Here is a 17,272-nt window from a genome sequence, read left to right on the forward strand (position 1 = left end):
GACAGAGATGTATAGTACTATAATAAAAGGCCAGGCTTGATACTTAAGATTTTCCTCTATAATCTCCCTCTATATACTCAAAGGGGAAAAAAAGTTGTATTTTTCCAACTAAATTACAAGGCGCTCTTTCTCACACACACCTCAAAATGACTTAAAGATTACTAGATTATGGGTCAATAAATGTGGTCAACACACGTCTCACTCGTTTCCTCTCTTCTTCTGCTGTCAGTCACTCGTAGCTCCAGTCGTACCGGAGAGCGTTTATGCTTTTGTTTGTTTACAGTTTACAGTGTGAACTTCTCAATAGATGTGCGCCGTGCACCTGTCCACGCCAGGAGTCGTGTTCAAACTTACGCCGGTCGCGTTGTGTCCTTGGTTTCAGCCGCTCTAGCAGTGTGGACGCTGGACGTAACTGAAGCAAAAGATATGCGTTTCAAAGCGGAAACGTAGTGGAGTGGATGTACTTGCTCACTAGCTATCGGGGGAGGGGAGAGATAACGTTCAACACCGGGTGTTATGGGACCCTGGTGGACTCTGATACTCTTGCTTCCTCACTGCTTGCACTGGGAATAGAATGACACCATCTGAGTAGTAGTGATTCCACATTTAATGAAGAACCTGCTCACTTGTTAAGCCTGAGAATCAACATTCTTGATGAAGTATTGTGAAATCAGTTAGTTTAAGGATTTGTTAATGTGCGATTAGCGAATACTCTTAATGCCTGGAAGCAACGTGGGAAAATAACAGTTTTTAACGACTGATGTCTGCACATGTTCACAACAGTCTCGTAACTGCCTTAGCATTACAGTGAGTCAGCTGCAAAGTTGCCCATAACAGTTCAAAGAATCGTCACGACTAAGCCTTTCAAATATTTGAAGCTCTCGAGGAAAGACACTGTGTACAGCGTCAGGTGTGAGATTATGAAAACGAACAATGATACGCACACTTATGTAAATGTGTTTCTTTCCCTGGATGAAAGTCCAAAGCCATGAGAGACCTTGAGAAAAAAGGTCACAATGAGTTTAGTTGCCGGATTAAATAGTTATCTTTGTTTCGCAATAATCTTATGCAAGATTGGGTTGGTTGGTTAATCTCTAAACACACGTGAGAAATCCAGCATTTTTCTTAAAAGAAGAAGTCTGTTTTGCAAAAAAACAATATGTCTGTGTCTGTTAGGTCTGGCAAGGACACAAATTCGTTGGATGAACTAAGAGGAGATAGAGTCGGCCCCATTCTTTAAACCTGGACAGTTAAGACTAGTGAGTGAATACCGTAAAAGTCGGGTTACAAGCCGCTACTACCTTCGGTCAGTGTCCCCGTTTGCTCCCCGCTGTAGCCAGCTGGCGCTCATACTAGCGCTCTGTTAGTTCCCCACTAACTTCCGCTAGCTTTCCGCAAGCTCTCCGCTAGCTCCCTGACAACCACCGAAGGTAGCAGGACCAGCTCCGGCTCAACACCCGACTTGGGCAGAGGGGACGTGGGCAGTAGCAGCAGCGCTAGCGCTAGTTAGCAGCGGCGCTGCTCCTAGCTTGCTACAGCGGGGACACTGACCGGAGGTAGGAGCGGCCTGTAACCCGACTTTTACGGTAGTCAGCACACGGTCAATGAATGTAAAAGAAAAAAGGTTTGTAAAAAGGTGTTTTAAGGAAGTGTGAGTCGCTGTAACCTGGAGAGGTCCCTGAGCATGCAGCCGTCACTTTCCGCCCAAAATATAATCTGGTTTGCTGTCGCAGAATGCGAGATTAGCTGTGGACAGACACAGAGGCGCACACTCACTCACACACTCACTCACACACTCACTCACTCGGGGACATGCAGACATACGCATAATCCTCGCGTAGATTATAATAAAGTTCATGCCTGCAGACTCGTGTAATTTCCTTACTCTCTGGCCCTCGCTCCGTCTACCAGTAACCTGATGTCCACACCCACTCAAGCCGTCTCGCATCACCTCCACTCTGTCCATACACCTTCCCGCAAACACTACTCCTCGGCCAGAGTGTTTATTGTGCTGGCGTACTGATCATGTTCTTGTTCTGCCTGCAGTTGGATTTGGCTGTTTCCTCACCTGACCTCACCAAGTAAACAATCATACTGACTTTGATGAACCCCTGACTTTTCCTCTACATTCACCATCAGGGGGCTTGAATACACTCGTTCAGTTTGTTTGATTTGTGTGATCACTGTGGACCCGGGGCAGTGTCCACCGATCCGTGTCCGGGTCCATGGGACAAGGCGGTTCATGAGGTACGGGACATGCGCTCTCAGGTACGAACCAATCAAATGCCCTCAATGTCCAACACTGAGGTGTATGGCCAAGTACTAGCAAAGATAATGACATTCCCATCACTGTACTTTGTGTTTTGTTTACTTTGCAAACAGCTTAAGATGGTGAACTTTATATAGAACCTGTTCCACACCCCTCATTTCGATATTCCCTCCATTTTCCTATTCCTTGTTCCTGCTGTTGGGGAAATCGGACTGCAGGCTGTGAGCTTTATTGAACTAGTATCTCATACTGTATGTGTTCATGCTGAAAGCAGGTATTCAAATGTCTTTTTTTCCAGTCCTGGTAGGCAAATGATCCAACCATGAAACAAATGCACGCCAAAGCCTCATTCACTGCTATCTTCTAGTCATTTAGTTGCACTTACTTACTAAAACTTGCTCTTTTAATTAAACAATGCAACACACTTGCAAGTGAAATGTGAGGCGCCTCTCTCTGCATCCGGGGCGATTTTCATGCACCTAAATGTCAGCGTGCCTGAGGCAGAGCCGAGTCTCCGAAGGGCCTCTCGTTGTTAGCCTTCACAGCGAGCGCTCCATGACGATGCAGATCAAAGAGTCATTAACTCGCTCCCGCTGGACACTTTCGCTGAAGATTTTGTTCCCATGGGTTTTTTTTCGTGAGGAATCCATTCGCTGGACCCACGGAAGAGTCCGGCCTGAAGTAAATCTGTACGAGGCAGTTTGGGGGCCAAGCATGGAATAGTTTGGGTTGAGAGGAACGCCGGTGTTTATGCTGGAATCAAACACAGACTTTTGTGTGTGTAAAAAAAACCCAAATCTATAAAATAGCTTACCTCAATCTGAAAGAAAAGAACGTTTATGTATGCCACTTTCAGAGTATTTGATACGAGTACAGGCTGTGGAAAGAATGTCTTAAATCCTAGCTGTGGACGCTGCACGCGAACCGAGTGCAAAGCAAACACAAGGTTGCTGAATGAAAACATACCTCTACCTACCTCTGACCCATATTACTATTATGATTCTTCTTGGATTCAAGGACACGCGGAGCAGGGAGCCAACCTAAAAGTCCAACAACCTCTCATGGGCACATGAGCAAACAGTCCCACTGAGCAAACAAGTGCCTCGGAGCCCCGAACCTGTCTGTGGGTCATGATACTCCACGGACGAAGGCCTCAGGAGGTCAGCAGCATCCAACTCGGAGCCTGCTTCCGATAAGTATGAGCGGATTAACCCGCCGGGTCCCAATTAACCCCTTTGTTTGTCCTTCTTTCTGCACAATGTGTGCGCGTTCATGCTAACTAGCCTCCGATGTGCTGTGTGGTCATTTGAATACATGTACTACTAATTGGGGGGGGGGGCATAGTATCGCGATATTTTTACGTGTTTATATTGTATCGATAGACGGATCAGAAGCATCGATCTTTTACCACGACTTACGAACCCGTTTCGCTGCAACAAAATGGATTTAAGTGAGATGAACCGTATTTCATTAGATGAGAAATTTCATTAGATCGCAACACTCGCCGTATCGCAACATGTTTAAAATCTCAATGAGGTTGTAGCGTGACTTTAAGGCAATAGTCTTAAAAGACAACGTTGATATTTGTGTTGAAATATGTCATGACATCCAGCCAGCAATCAATGAATCAAGAAAAGAAGAAAAAACAATCTGTGGCTGTTGTAGGACTGTAATTAACCCGTCCAATCATTATTATTATTTCATAATACACAATATGCAGTCTTTCTTGCTACATTTAGCAACTTTTGGAACATTCATTGGAAAAGAGTTAGCATCACTGAGCGTTTTCAGTTGTATACTCATCAAAATGTAGCGCACTCTAGATTACAACCTCTACGTATCGTGATAATATCTTATTGCTGGGCCTTTGGGGAATCCCCCCCCCCGCCTTAATACTAATGTGGTAGCATACAGTGGCTTGCAAAAGTATTCATACCCCTTGAACGTTTCCACATTTTGTCACATTACACGCCACAAACATAAATATATTTGACCATGAGCTGTTTTGCAAAGAAGAGTGGGCAAACATCTCAGTCTCTAGATGTGCAAAGCTGGTAGAGACATACCCCAAAAGACTTGCAGCTGTAATTGCAGCAAAAGGCGGTTCCACAAAGTATTGACTCAGGGGGGCTGAATAATTTTGCACACTGCACTTTTCAGTTTTTTATTTGTGAAAAGAATTTAAAATCATGTATAATTTCTTTGTACTTCACAATTTTTGTGACACTTTGTGTTGGTCTTTCACATAAAATTCCAATAAAATATATTTATGTTTGTGGCGTGTAATGTGACAAAATGTGGAAACTTTTGCAAGCCACTGTATACTAATTTAGTGCAACATATCCCCAAATACAGTTAAAAACAGTTGGTTGCACCGTGGGCTTTGGAGCAGTTGCACCATTTACCTGACTGCTACTGAATTTGGCCTCGATGCAAAAAGCTCTTCTGTTGATCCATCTGACATCATTCCTGTCAACAGCACAAGGACACACTCACAGCTGGACACCGTGTCTTGGTGGTGTAACTGTCTTGGTGAACATTATGTCTTGGCCTCCCGAAAACACAAAGAGGAAGTACTGGAGGTGCAGAAGTCTCAATGTATGGGACACAATGTCGTGCGGCCGCAGGGTGGAGGGCATGTGGCACTTTGAGAGCCTCGGACACGTAACACAACACGGCCGCACTGTCAGAGTCGGCCTATTTATACTCGGTTACAGTATGTCCACCTTTTTTTTTTATGCAAAAGCTGCCCTGAGGCCCCTCCTCCTCCTCTGGATGAGCATGTGAACCATCACATTGATATCCCGGGACAGGGATGTCACATGTGTACAGATTGTAAAGCCCTCCGAGGAAAATGTTTGGGTTATACAAACTAAACTGAATTGAATATCACAAACACAAATGTTTCGTTAAATAAAAATAAAAATGTTTTCACCCTCACTGCTCTATGAAGCGACCCGTCACGTCAGGTTCTGAATACCTTCTGTTGATTCAGTGCTGGAAAGAAACATGACGCACTGAAACCCGAGCCGCCTCTCTCGCGGAGAGCGTTGGACTATATAAAGACGTAAGTGTTGCAGCGATGCACCTCTGAACCCCCTCAACCTGTGCACGCACACGCACACCTTCTCGCCGACTTTACTTCACCTCACCTCGCCGAACGCCCCTTCCACTTATTTTGTTTTCCGCGAGGATGCACTCCCGAGCATCCTCGCGGTCTTGTTAGCATTCATGCGGCGCGTCCGACAAAGAATGGCCGCTCTGTTTCTCTCCGATCAATCAGAGGGCCCGCCCTCAGAGCGCCGGCACCTCTTTCTCCGCTGCTCCTCCCGGCGTCTGCGGGTCGGGGGTGTGATTCCGGGCACAGGGATACCTAGAAACTGGGTCCTTGCGGTCGGTGCCAGTTTCCATGGTTTCCCTCCTTCTGGGCCCGTCAAAGGGAGGTTCTCTCTGTGGGCCCGGGCGCCGCTTGTGGAGTCCCCCTCGTGAAGACATGGCTCTGTGTGTCCTGAGGTTCTGGCTCAGCGCCACGCATCGGACCGGGGGACTCAGGGGGGGACCGGTGCACGGCGGGTGGAAGTGTGTGTGCACATTTACACTCGTTGCAAATGCGACGACGCAAGCAGAGAAATGCAAGCATCCAATATGTCCCCGCTCCTCACTTTATTTTTTAGAGTTTTACATCCAACAAACCAAAGAATCCAAAGATTTTTTAAGAAAAAACAGTGCAGTGTCGTTTACGTATGACTCACCTCTTGGCAACGCTATCGGCACTCCCTCTGCTTTCTGTTTTTTTCAAGGACAATGTACACACAAGGTTGACTCACCGGAGGCGGACGAGGACATGCGCGTCCAAAACGAGATTATGCAAACGGCCTTGTGACACACAGCTTTTGAAAATGCAATACTTTGTCTCATTACGACAACTCGTTTCTCACGTGATCACAACGCACGATATCGAGGAAATTACTGTGCAGGAAACAAGGGGGGATTATAATTCCTCCCTTTTTTTTTAATAGCAGCGGACTACAAAAGCCCAATTGTACCGGCGGGATTAAAGAAGCTGACCGGTCTGATTTCAAAAGGAACAACCAGTTTCACCAGCCTTTCCAGTTGGATTTGCTTCTCAGGCTCCTTCGGATGCTGGTAACAGTCACACCGGTGAGCAGCGGCTCACGCCTTGTGCGAAATCCACAGGTGACAATTATCAGCCTGCGTTTCTTGAAATTCCACTTTCTCCTTTCAAGGACGTCGTCGCCTCGCGTTTAAAGACACAGTGAAATGTTTCGTACCTTTGAGGGGTTCTGACGTGGGATGTGATACTATCCTGTGGTGCACTTCAGAAAAAGATTCAGGTGGAATTTAACGATGCTTTCAGAATCTTGCTAAAGCTTCAGTGCAAGTCATATGTTTGTGACTCGTAATGTTCCCACTTTCCATGCTGTGTTGAGGAATTCTATATACAAATTGAACCTGTTGAGCCCTTTTATATCAGGAAAATCCAGAAAAAATTCTTGGTATAAATCCCCCCCCCCCAAAAAAAACAAACATGTTAGGTATCAAATTAAACATAAAAATCAGAGCTACAATAATATACAATCCTGATGTACAACCTCTAAACACAACTCAAACAATAAATAGGATTAGGGGTTAGGGTTATTAGGGTTAGGGCTTAAAGGGCTACATGTTGATTAAATGACTCAGAAAATGTAATCATAAAAGTCTTAACTGAGCCAACACAGAGTGACACGAGGTATTCTTCTTGTTTCTGGAAACATTGGAACAAGTTACTTTTTTAACTGCAATGATTATACCTGTGTCTTCATATTGTATTTTATATATTGTTGTTGTATTTGTGTTTGTTGCTGTATGGACCCATGAGTGTGAAATAAAAGAAATATATACACTACCCTTCAAAAGTTTGGGGTACCTTCTTTTTCAAAGAAGATAACATTAAATTAATCAGAAATACACTATACATTGTTAATGTGGTAAATGACTATTCTAGGTGGAAACGTCTGGTTTTTAATGAAATATCTACATAGGTGTATAGAGGCCCATTTCCAGCAACTATCACTCCAAAAAAAACCTTGTGCAATTATGTTAGCACAGCTAAAAATAATAGTTATGCTAGTGAGAAGCTGGCCTTCCTTTGAGCTAGTTGAGTATCTGGAGCATCACATGTGTGGGTTCCATTATATCTCAAAATGGCCAGAAAAAGAGAACTTTCATGTGAAACTCGTCAGTCTGTTCTTGTTCTTAGAAATGAAGGATATTCCATGCAGGAAATTGCAAAGAAACTATTGAACGGTGTATATTCAGCTCAGAGATCTGGGTCATGTAAAAGGCCGATTCCCTGTTTCCTGCTGGGTTGCCTTTGTGCCCCGGAGAGCATGTTGAGGTTTGCGAGTCCAAAAAGAAACCTGCTAATATAATAATTCAAACCAAAAACACTCAACGGAGCCGTGAAATAAACAGACCTATCCGGTGAGCAGCTGCTGGCGATGACTCAGCATCTTTCTCAGTAGTTTGCTGGGATCTCCGTGTTGAAGGACATGCGGCGTGACGGGTCACTGGGCTTTCCAGGGAATCGCCCGGCTCTCCTTTTTGCTCCGAGCGCTTTTCAGCATCTGTGCACTCGTCTTCACCGCAGAGCCGAGAGCAGATGTGGTTTTCTTATTAATAAAAATGACCTTTTACGAACTGTCTTTCCACAAAGAACGCAGTTTTCCAGGCTGAAACGCTCCTCTACGCCTACACAGAACGCAGTCTTGCGCACGTCAGTTGTTATTATCTTAATACCACTTACGCGTACAGTGATTCTCTTGAGGATAATACAATTCTTAAACGGGCGCATGGGGGGGAGGTGGTTGATGCTGGGAATACTCACCGCAGCGTTTCGAAAAACGAGCTGACTCTGCTCATACCGGCGGCTTGAATGCCTGAGTTAGCGCTCGCTCAACGGCTCCGTTTCCACTGCGGCCTCCGGGAGGAAAGCAAGAGGAACACCTGGGCCTCCCCACATCGCGGCAGATGGAGGAGCGACCACACGCCCACTCAGGAGCCGGAGTGCTCCGCTCGGTGGGGCCAAACATAACAATAAGCCCTCGCTGGGGCCGGTCAGCGCTCGCACGCCGCTCTGCGGTGTCGGGATCCGAGAGGTTTTCCCTCGCACGCGGCCAATGGAAGATCTGGGAACCCAGCAAAGAGTCGTTCTGTGCGGGCGGTGATGAAGCACAAAGTGGTGATAGTTGGACAAATCCATATTAAAATATTAAAATGACATTGTTTATAGATATTAAATCCAGACGGGAGCGTATGAGTCACGTGGCGACTTCTGAGAAAGACGACCCAAATGCTGATGCAGCGTGCAAAGTACATTTGTTTCTAAAAAATAAAACGGGTTTCAAAAAACAGGCCGAGGAACGAGCAGGAAGCAAGCACACACACACACACACACACACACACACACACACACACGGTACGAATCACAAACTTGAACAAATGATCCGACAATGGGAGGAGGAGGCAAACAGGGTTTAAATCAGGGGTGTCAAACATACGACCCCCCAGGGGGTCCAGTCCGGGCCGCGGGATAATTGTTAAAATTGCTGAAAAAAAAAAATTCAAAAAACTACCCAAGTTGGGACTTGAACCACTGATCCTCTGATTGTAAGACCGGGAAGGTGCAGGTGATTGGACACAGGAGAAAACCATCAGGGACGGGGAAGACAATCACAGGGGCAGGAAGTGCAGAGGACACGCGAGACACGGACTTCAAAATAAAACAGGAAACGAGAAAACCTCAAACCATGACAGTATGAGGTGATGCACGGTGGTGTAGCGGCTAGCACAGCCTTTTTAAAATTGTTTATGTTTATTTTATTCACGCCACCACAGTATGGGGATGAGCTTGCGAACACCTGAAACTTGAGGTCGGTCGTGGCCCAGTCATATTATGATGTAACGGCGATGTACAGAGAGGTTAAAGGGCTCAAACTTGCAGAACGATCGGGTCAATCAATCCATTACGAACAGCTTGAGGTGCATCTTGCTTCTCAATGTGCGTCACGTGTTCAGTCCCCTTCAATGCTGTGTAACATCTGGAGGAACTACTGCAGGCAGGACCACTTGCAGGACAGAGTTCCTGGAGCAAGCGGCAGAATTCTTCCTCCCTCTGCTGGACGTTTGCAGGCAGTGCTGCTCTCTAAGCTGTTAGTGATTTTTTTTAAAGGCATTAGATAAATCACAACAAACCTGGGAACAGTTAGGCCACAGGAAATGAATGAATTGCTAGAAAGAAAGTGGTATGTGTTTTTGCGGTATAATGTTAACGCCACAGTAGCACTATTTAATATGGAGATAAACAGTGAGATGTATTTATTTAATGTATTCAAATAGGAAACTTTCACACAGATTAAACCCACAGGGTCATTATGTACAGCCTTTTAGACTCCCTTACATAAACGTTAGGCTGATGTTGACCTGAACTACTGTGTAGAAACCAACAAACCAAACAGTGAGCTGAGCAGGAAGCTAAGTGGAAAAATCCCAAGAGAATTTACAGCATTAGACAAAAAGGAAAGAGGTTGGAGGTGAATAATTGACCATAGTTGTGAGTGGAAAAAAAACAGATACTACACGTCACGTGGTTAATACACAAATTAATAAGTAGCTACTGCATGCCAGCGTTTTGTTAATTAGACTGAGGCCTTTCAAATTCACAATGTGGTTGAATTTAAGCCTTATTAGCTGAAATATAACACAAGTGTAATTTAGAAGCTCCGTTTCACCAGGTTAACAAATAATAATCTTAATTTTTGAAGCTTTCAGCCACATCACAGTGGATGGTGTCTTATGCGACCCCTGCAGGTAGCAACTGAGCTATTACCACGAGGACTGTGAAATGTAGTTAAAATCTCCAATGTATTATTAAATTAGTATAATTGACTTTGAGTTACGACTTTTCTTTCTGGAAATTGTAGTTTCCATTGTCTGGCTCTCTGCTAATTTACATAAAAGGGTAATTCTTGTGGATGTACTTCCGGGGTATCAGAGCAAAGATAATGGGTATGATAAGATATACACCCGTCTTCTCCTGAAGTTACGGAAGCCGAGACCGCTCAATTAAAACGTGGTTTATTAGAGCATCTTCGCGTGTAGCTGATTGAATAAATAAAGTAGAGCGACATTTCCTCGTGACGTACACGCTCATGTTCACTCGCACGGTCGCCCACGCGCCATACGACGCGTTGGAGCAACACCGGAAGTCACAGAGGGCTTCCTCTCTCGCTCCGCCGTATTTACTTGTAGTCTTTGTAAACGAGAGGCCGACGCCGGCTTTTGGAGGGCAGGTACTGCGCCGAGGTTATCCGCGGCATCGGTTCATCCGAATACAACGCATTCAATACCGGATACCACACTCTCCGGGACACGGGCGTCGTCATTCAGTACTACATACGATTACATGTTCGTGTTTTTGCGATGGCTTGCGTATTTTTTTCTTTCTTCTTCTGATCTTTTCCGGTGTTTTTTTTCCCGAAGCAAATAATAAGTTAAGCTACAAAAAGCGTCGTATTTAACGTGAAGAGCTCATCTAGAAAGAGGTCGCTAACCTTTAACGTGTGGCTCTTATACAGCTGGAGCTCATAGCTAAGCTAGCTCACATCAGTTCATCACGTGACATTATTAAAGGGTTTTTGGGGGTTATTTAGTGTTTCACCAGCCACGGTGCCGGTGCACAACCAGCCGCTAGAGGGCGCCATGCTACCGTTACACGTAGAGAGAGCTGCGTCTCATCATGGATAATGGTGTTATAACCTTTATTAACACGTCATTAATGACACATTTATCTGGCTGGCTGGTAACTACTTCATCTGTAATTAGAATGTTTTATTTACTTAACAATCCATCAAATCTTTAGTTGTAAATGTGAATAAATTGGTAATGACATTATTTTGACCCAGCAGCCCTTCAGTATTTGTCTACAAGGTCAGAGGTCAATGTATACTTTTAACTGGTCAACTAAGAAGCATGTATTTTATTTTTTTTTAATTAAATTTTAAACCCCACATTGGAGAAATGTATTCTCTGCATTTCAACCTTAGTAATTATGGAGCAGTTCAGTGTCACTTCGACATGCAAACTATTAATAGCTTATGAACTGTAAAACATTAGTCAATTATTTACTAAACATGACATAACCCAGCAGTTAACAACTGACCATTTTACATGTCACCTGAAAACAATACAGGAGGGAGGAATATAACAAACGTTTCAGAGTGTCTTTCTTCTTCTTCTTCTTCTTCTTCTTCTTCTTCGTTGTAGGTGAGACAGACGGACTCCACCAAAACATGTAAGAGCCTCTCAAACGCAACATTGCATGATATTACTTTTATAAGAGAAAGATACTAAAATATATATATTTTTCTCTTGCAGGTCGGGGTTGAAGCAGCACATGTCTCTGCCGGTGTCGGTGGGCGTCCTGCTGGTGGGCCTCCCGTACTCCATCTCTCTGGCGGCGCAGTGGCTCTACGGCTGGCCCGACAAGCCCGGATACAAGAAGTACATAGAAGCTCTGAGACCACGGTAACTCGTGAAATACCGCAGAGCTCTTCCTGTCGTTTTAGCTCATTAAGAAGAGTACGTTGTTAACGTTTGTCCTTCTTCAACAGGCGAATATACTGTCTGACCAGAGCGGTGCTGGAGACTCTCAAATATCTGCAATACGGGAGACTTTACTTTCAGTGGAAGTCGTGGTACAAGAATGAGGAAAACCGCAAGCACTATGAGAAGGTGAGTCTCACAGGGTTCTTACGTCATGGAAAACCTGGAAAAGTCATGGAATTTTAAAATGGTTATTTCCAGGCCTGGAAAAGTCCTTGGAAAAAAAAGAAAAATCAAAAACGGTTTGTAAAAGTCATGTAAATGTGTTATATTCATGTGTTCATGTTGTTCATTTACGCTGAGTTTGAAATAATTAATATGCTTTTAAAAGAAAGACGCTCAAAATATAAGCAGGCATACATACAGGCATTTATAAAAATGTTTATCAAACTATTGTCTCATTAATTTGTGTCATTTAAGGTTTACTGTATGCTTTGTATTCTCATTGTTAGTTTAAATGCTACATTTACTCACTTTTTACTGTTTACACCCAGATTTCACTAAATGTTTGGTCATGGAAATTTGGTTTAAAGTCATGGAAAAGTCATTTAATTTGGTTTAAAGTCATGGAAATCCATTGGTCAAAATGTGTATGAACCCTGGTCACAGTGGAAGTGTCTCTTCCATCGTAGGGGCCAGACACTAGATCAACATTTAAAATGGACTCATCACTCATCTCGCTGTTCGGGTTTTGTCTCAGATTCCACCGCTCGACTTTCTTGGAAAATGTGTTACGCAATGCCCAAAGTTCACAGTTTTCTTCTTGCCTGTCCCGACTCAAAGGGCATCACATTCGGCCGCCGGAGCAACAAGCTGGACTTGTACCACCCTCCGGACGTGGACCGGTCCAAAGAGGCGCCCGCCCCGCCGCTGGTGGTGTTCATCTACGGCGGCGCCTGGGGCTCCGGGGACCGGTCCATCTACTGCCTGCTGGCGAGGCAGATGGCCGAAGAACTGAGCGCCACCGTCATCTGTCCGGATTACTGCGTCTATCCAAAGGTGGGAGAACGGCACACCTGTACTCTGATTGCATTGTTTGGATCTGTGAATGTCACTGACTCTGCTTCCGTCTGGTTGCTGGTCCAGACCAACGTGCTGGGGATGGTGCAGGACATCGCTGACTGCCTGGTCTGGGCCCAAGAGAGCGGACAGAAGTTCCACTTCGACAAAGTAAGAAATGTGTGCAGGTTTTCTTGAGAAAACTGTAAGATTGACCATTTATTATAAACCCCCAAGAATGAACGAAACATTTTTCTAGGGTTCATAAATTCATATAAATCAGAAAACAGAAGGATTTTATTGCATAACATTTAACAATAAACAGAGTGCAATAAATGGGAGCATGAATATTTACAATGAAATCTACAGTAGAATATGAAATAAAGTGCACAGACAACAGATGGATAACAAATACCTGCAGGTAGCTTACATTTTTAACTATCAAAATCCAGGCATGGAGGAAAAATATATATAATTGTAAGTATATTTACTCAAGTACTGTGATGACTTAGAACTCAAATGTTTTTGTACTTTGAGTATCTACATTTTATGCTACTTTATAAATTATACTCCCCATGCATTTGAAGAAAGTTCTGTGCTTTTTTTTTTTACTGTACTAATAGTGTAATGATGTATAATAAGCATTGAACAGCATTGTTATACAATATGTACACAAACATCAAATTAGACTAGTTCCTCCTTGACCAACTGCATTATGCAATAATTAATAATAATACTGAACTGAAATGACAGACATTGACATTGATGAGGTAAATTCTGCATAAAGAGTCGCCTACTTTTACTTTTGGAGTATTTGTACACAGTGGCATCGCTCATCGGAAGCAGCTTTACAGCTTCCTACAAATAAGCTAATTGTCTCTTCTTTTTATTTTGGCGACTCTTTTTACCGACACGTTTGAAGGTTACAGCTCACTTTAAATTGATGTTGAATTTGCTCGTTGAAATGAACTAAATCAAGTCCTGAGGTGCAGTGTCTGCATGAGTCAGATACGTTTTTTAGGGTCTTGCTCATTATGTCGAAAGCTTCGACGCAACGTCAACAAATATGCTAATGTAGCCGCGGTAGCTCGGGAAAATAGCGACATGGCACGAGGTTTGACCACAAATGAGGCGAGACGCGCCTTTTTTTCCGTAACTGTTTATTTTTCCTTCGTTTCTCATGAGGTAACGGACTAAAGCTGTTGTGGGATCCACAGACAGCGTGCCGGTACACATGTCTTTGTTTGGGTTTCTCCCGCAGGACAACATAGTGTTAGTTGGCCACTCGGCGGGCGCTCACTTGTGCGCGCTGACCGTGTTGTTCCTCATCGACGCGAGAGAGGAGCTTTTCATCGAGGCGGGCAAGCAGAGGGACGTCACCCTGGCCGTGAGAGGAGTCATCGGTAAGCGTCACCGAGTCTCAGGGAACTTTTAAATCTTATATTTTCCTTGGATTTATTGCTAGGATTTTTTTTAATTCATTGTTGATTCTCCACGTTTCCCCGGACAGGTCTGAGTGGCGTCTACAACATCATGGACCATTACGAGCACGAGGAGAAGCGAGCCGTGGAGTACGTGTCCACCATGCACAAAGCCATGAACGGAGTGGAGAACTTCCCGTACTACTCACCGACACAACTACTGACGCAGCTGAGCCGGGACAAGCTGGACAGGTGAGACCAGAAAACAGGGTTCACACGGTCATGGAGAGCCTGGAAGAGTCGTGGAGTTTTACAATGGTTATTTCCAGGCCTGGAAAAGTCCTTGAAAGAAATAAAATCTTTTTTGTAAAAGTCATGTAAATGTGTTATATTCATGTGTTCATGACGTTCATTCACGCTGAGTTTGAAATAATGAATATGCTTTTAAAAGAAAGACGCTCAAAATATAAGCAGGCATACATACAGGCATCTATATAAATGTTTATTCTTTTAATCAAACTATTGTCTCATTCATTTGTGTCATTTAAGGTTTACTGTATGCTTTGTATTCTCATTGTTAGTTTAAATACTACATTTACTCACTTTTTACTGTTTACACCCAGATTTCACTAAATGTTTGTAATGGACATTTGGTTTAAAGTCATGGAAGTCATGGAAATGTGGTTTAATGTCATGGAAAAGTCATGGAATTTGGTTTAAAATTATGGAAAAGTCATGGAATTTGGTTTAAAATTATAAAAAAGTCATGGAATTTGGTTTAAAGTCATGGAATTTGGTTTAAAATTATGGAAAAGTCATGGAATTTGGTTTAAAATCATGGAAAAGTCATGGAATTTGGTTTAAAATTATGGAAAAGTCATGGAAGTTGGTTTAAAATTATGGAAAAGTCATGTAATTTGGTTTAAAATCATGGAAAAGTCATGTAATTTAATATGAACCCTGCAAAAATAAGATTTGTTTTTTTATTCACCCATGATCCTCTCTGGTCCCCCTCCTCCCAGAGTGCCCCCGTTCGCTTTGATCCACGGGACCGACGACATCATCGTGCCCGTCCAGTCGTCTGTGAAGATGTCCGACCTCCTCACCTCTCTGTCCGTGAAGGTGTCGCTCTACCTGCTGCCCGGGGTCGACCACACCGAGATCGTCACCGACCTCATGGTGCCGGAGCGCCGCTTCTACCACGCCATCTACAGCTGCGTCAAGCAGGAGTACAGGAAGCTGCTGGCGGCCTGCTGACGACACATCAATCACCCGTTCATCGTGCCATACACTTATGCTGCGTTCACACCAGGCGCCTTACTCGCGCCTGAAAGGGGGCGTGACTTATCTCCGTGAAAACAGTTTCCGTTTCTGCCATCCAACATGGAAATAACCACTAGTTCTGCTTTATACTTGTTGTGTAAACTCCACATGGGTCGGAACATCAAACTCCATGGTGTCTGGGTTCATAATATTATCCGTAGTCCCACAACAGCGTCTGAATGAAGCCGCTACCAGCGCCACTTCAGGCGGAGCAGCAGCCATTTTGATTCAGCGACGGCAAGACGGCGGTGATGACGGGCGGAGCTTCTCAACGCTGATTGGCTTAAGCCACGCAAATTATTCTCGCCGCGTTATTCGCGTCTGTGCATTGACTTTGCATGTACTGTAAAGGTCGGGTTACAAGCCGCTCCTACCTACGGTCAATGTCCCCGCTGTAGCAAGCTAGCAGCGGAGCTAGCAGCGGAGCTAGCAGCGGAGCTAGCTAGCGCTACCGGCTGCTGCTACCGGCCGCTGCTGCTGCTACTGCCCGCGTCCCCTCTGCCCAAGTCGGGTGTCAAGTCTGGTCCCGCTACCTTCGGTGGTTTCCGGGGAGCTAGCGGAAGTTAGCGAAGAGCTAGCGGGGAAGTAACGGAGCGCTAGCAGGAGCCCCAGCTAGCTACAGCGGGGAGCTAACGGGGACACTGAAGGTAGTAGCGGCTCGTACCCCGACCTTTACGGTAATCTACTCGCGCGTCAATTTCGCAACGCGTCTGTTGTGAACGCAGCATAACTTTGTTTACGTCGCCCGCTCTCAATACCTTAACGTGAATTATACGTAGCCTTGATTTGATTTTTACTCGATCGCGACGACATGATCGTGAGCTATGTTTTTCTAATTGGATACGATTGAGTAAATACGAGAGTTTGCGTCCGATTGACTTTTGAATCGACGCTCTTGAGAACATTCCTTGCTAGCATCGCGCTCTTCTTGTCTCGGAGAGATGTGAGCGCCAGTTTTCAGAGAAGTGAAGTTAATCCATAGCAGTATTATGAAAGAACACCGTGAAGCTAGTATAGGATGACAGTTACGACATTTTGAATTCCTTCACTTGCATGTTTTTATGAAGTGAAACTGTAATATATTTTCTTTATTTACTTGACTATTTATTCATTTTAGACATTAAACCCACGTGAAGGAACTGTTTATTGTTTTGTCTTTATGAATTGACTACAGTAAGTACCAATATAAACAATTACAACAAATCATGTATGTTGTTAATTGCACATATGTATGCTTCATATATCAAAGTACATTGTTTTTAATTCCATACATACCATGCATTTAACAGATATCATCAGTACAGGTAATAATTGGTAGAAAACATAAATATACATTCTTGTAAATGTACAACACTCCATTGAACTTATCATGTAAGAGAACGTGCACATCATGACTTCATTCAAATACATGCAGTCTGAGCATTTAATAACATGTATCTACATACATATACATTACATAAATGCTGCAGGGACTGACCATAAACTAGAAATTACAATATTCATTGTTTTCCTTTGGAGGTTTGAATGAGTCAGTGGAGCCCAGATTATACTGAGCTAAAGCTACAACTGTTTTCACGTGTGCTATACCATAATA

At 44.0% G+C, this 17,272-nt stretch overlaps 1 protein-coding gene across 1 annotated transcript; it reads left to right on the forward strand.

The window, feature by feature from the left end:
• Nucleotides 1–8,207: 8,207 nt before the first annotated feature.
• On the forward strand, nucleotides 8,208–15,612 carry LOC306740165 (uncharacterized protein; the record flags this gene model as incomplete). Its single annotated transcript, XM_079222270.1, has 8 exons — nucleotides 8,208–8,350; nucleotides 11,708–11,857; nucleotides 11,944–12,064; nucleotides 12,719–12,934; nucleotides 13,022–13,105; nucleotides 14,196–14,337; nucleotides 14,445–14,607; nucleotides 15,378–15,612. 8 exons carry the CDS (start codon nucleotides 8,208–8,210, stop codon nucleotides 15,610–15,612), a joined length of 1,254 nt encoding a protein of 417 aa, XP_079078396.1.
• Between the last annotated feature and the right edge of the window lie 1,660 nt (nucleotides 15,613–17,272).

This window comes from Taurulus bubalis (genome assembly GCF_910589615.1).
Source record: "Taurulus bubalis genome assembly, chromosome: 8".
Lineage (NCBI taxonomy): Eukaryota > Metazoa > Chordata > Actinopteri > Perciformes > Cottidae > Taurulus > Taurulus bubalis.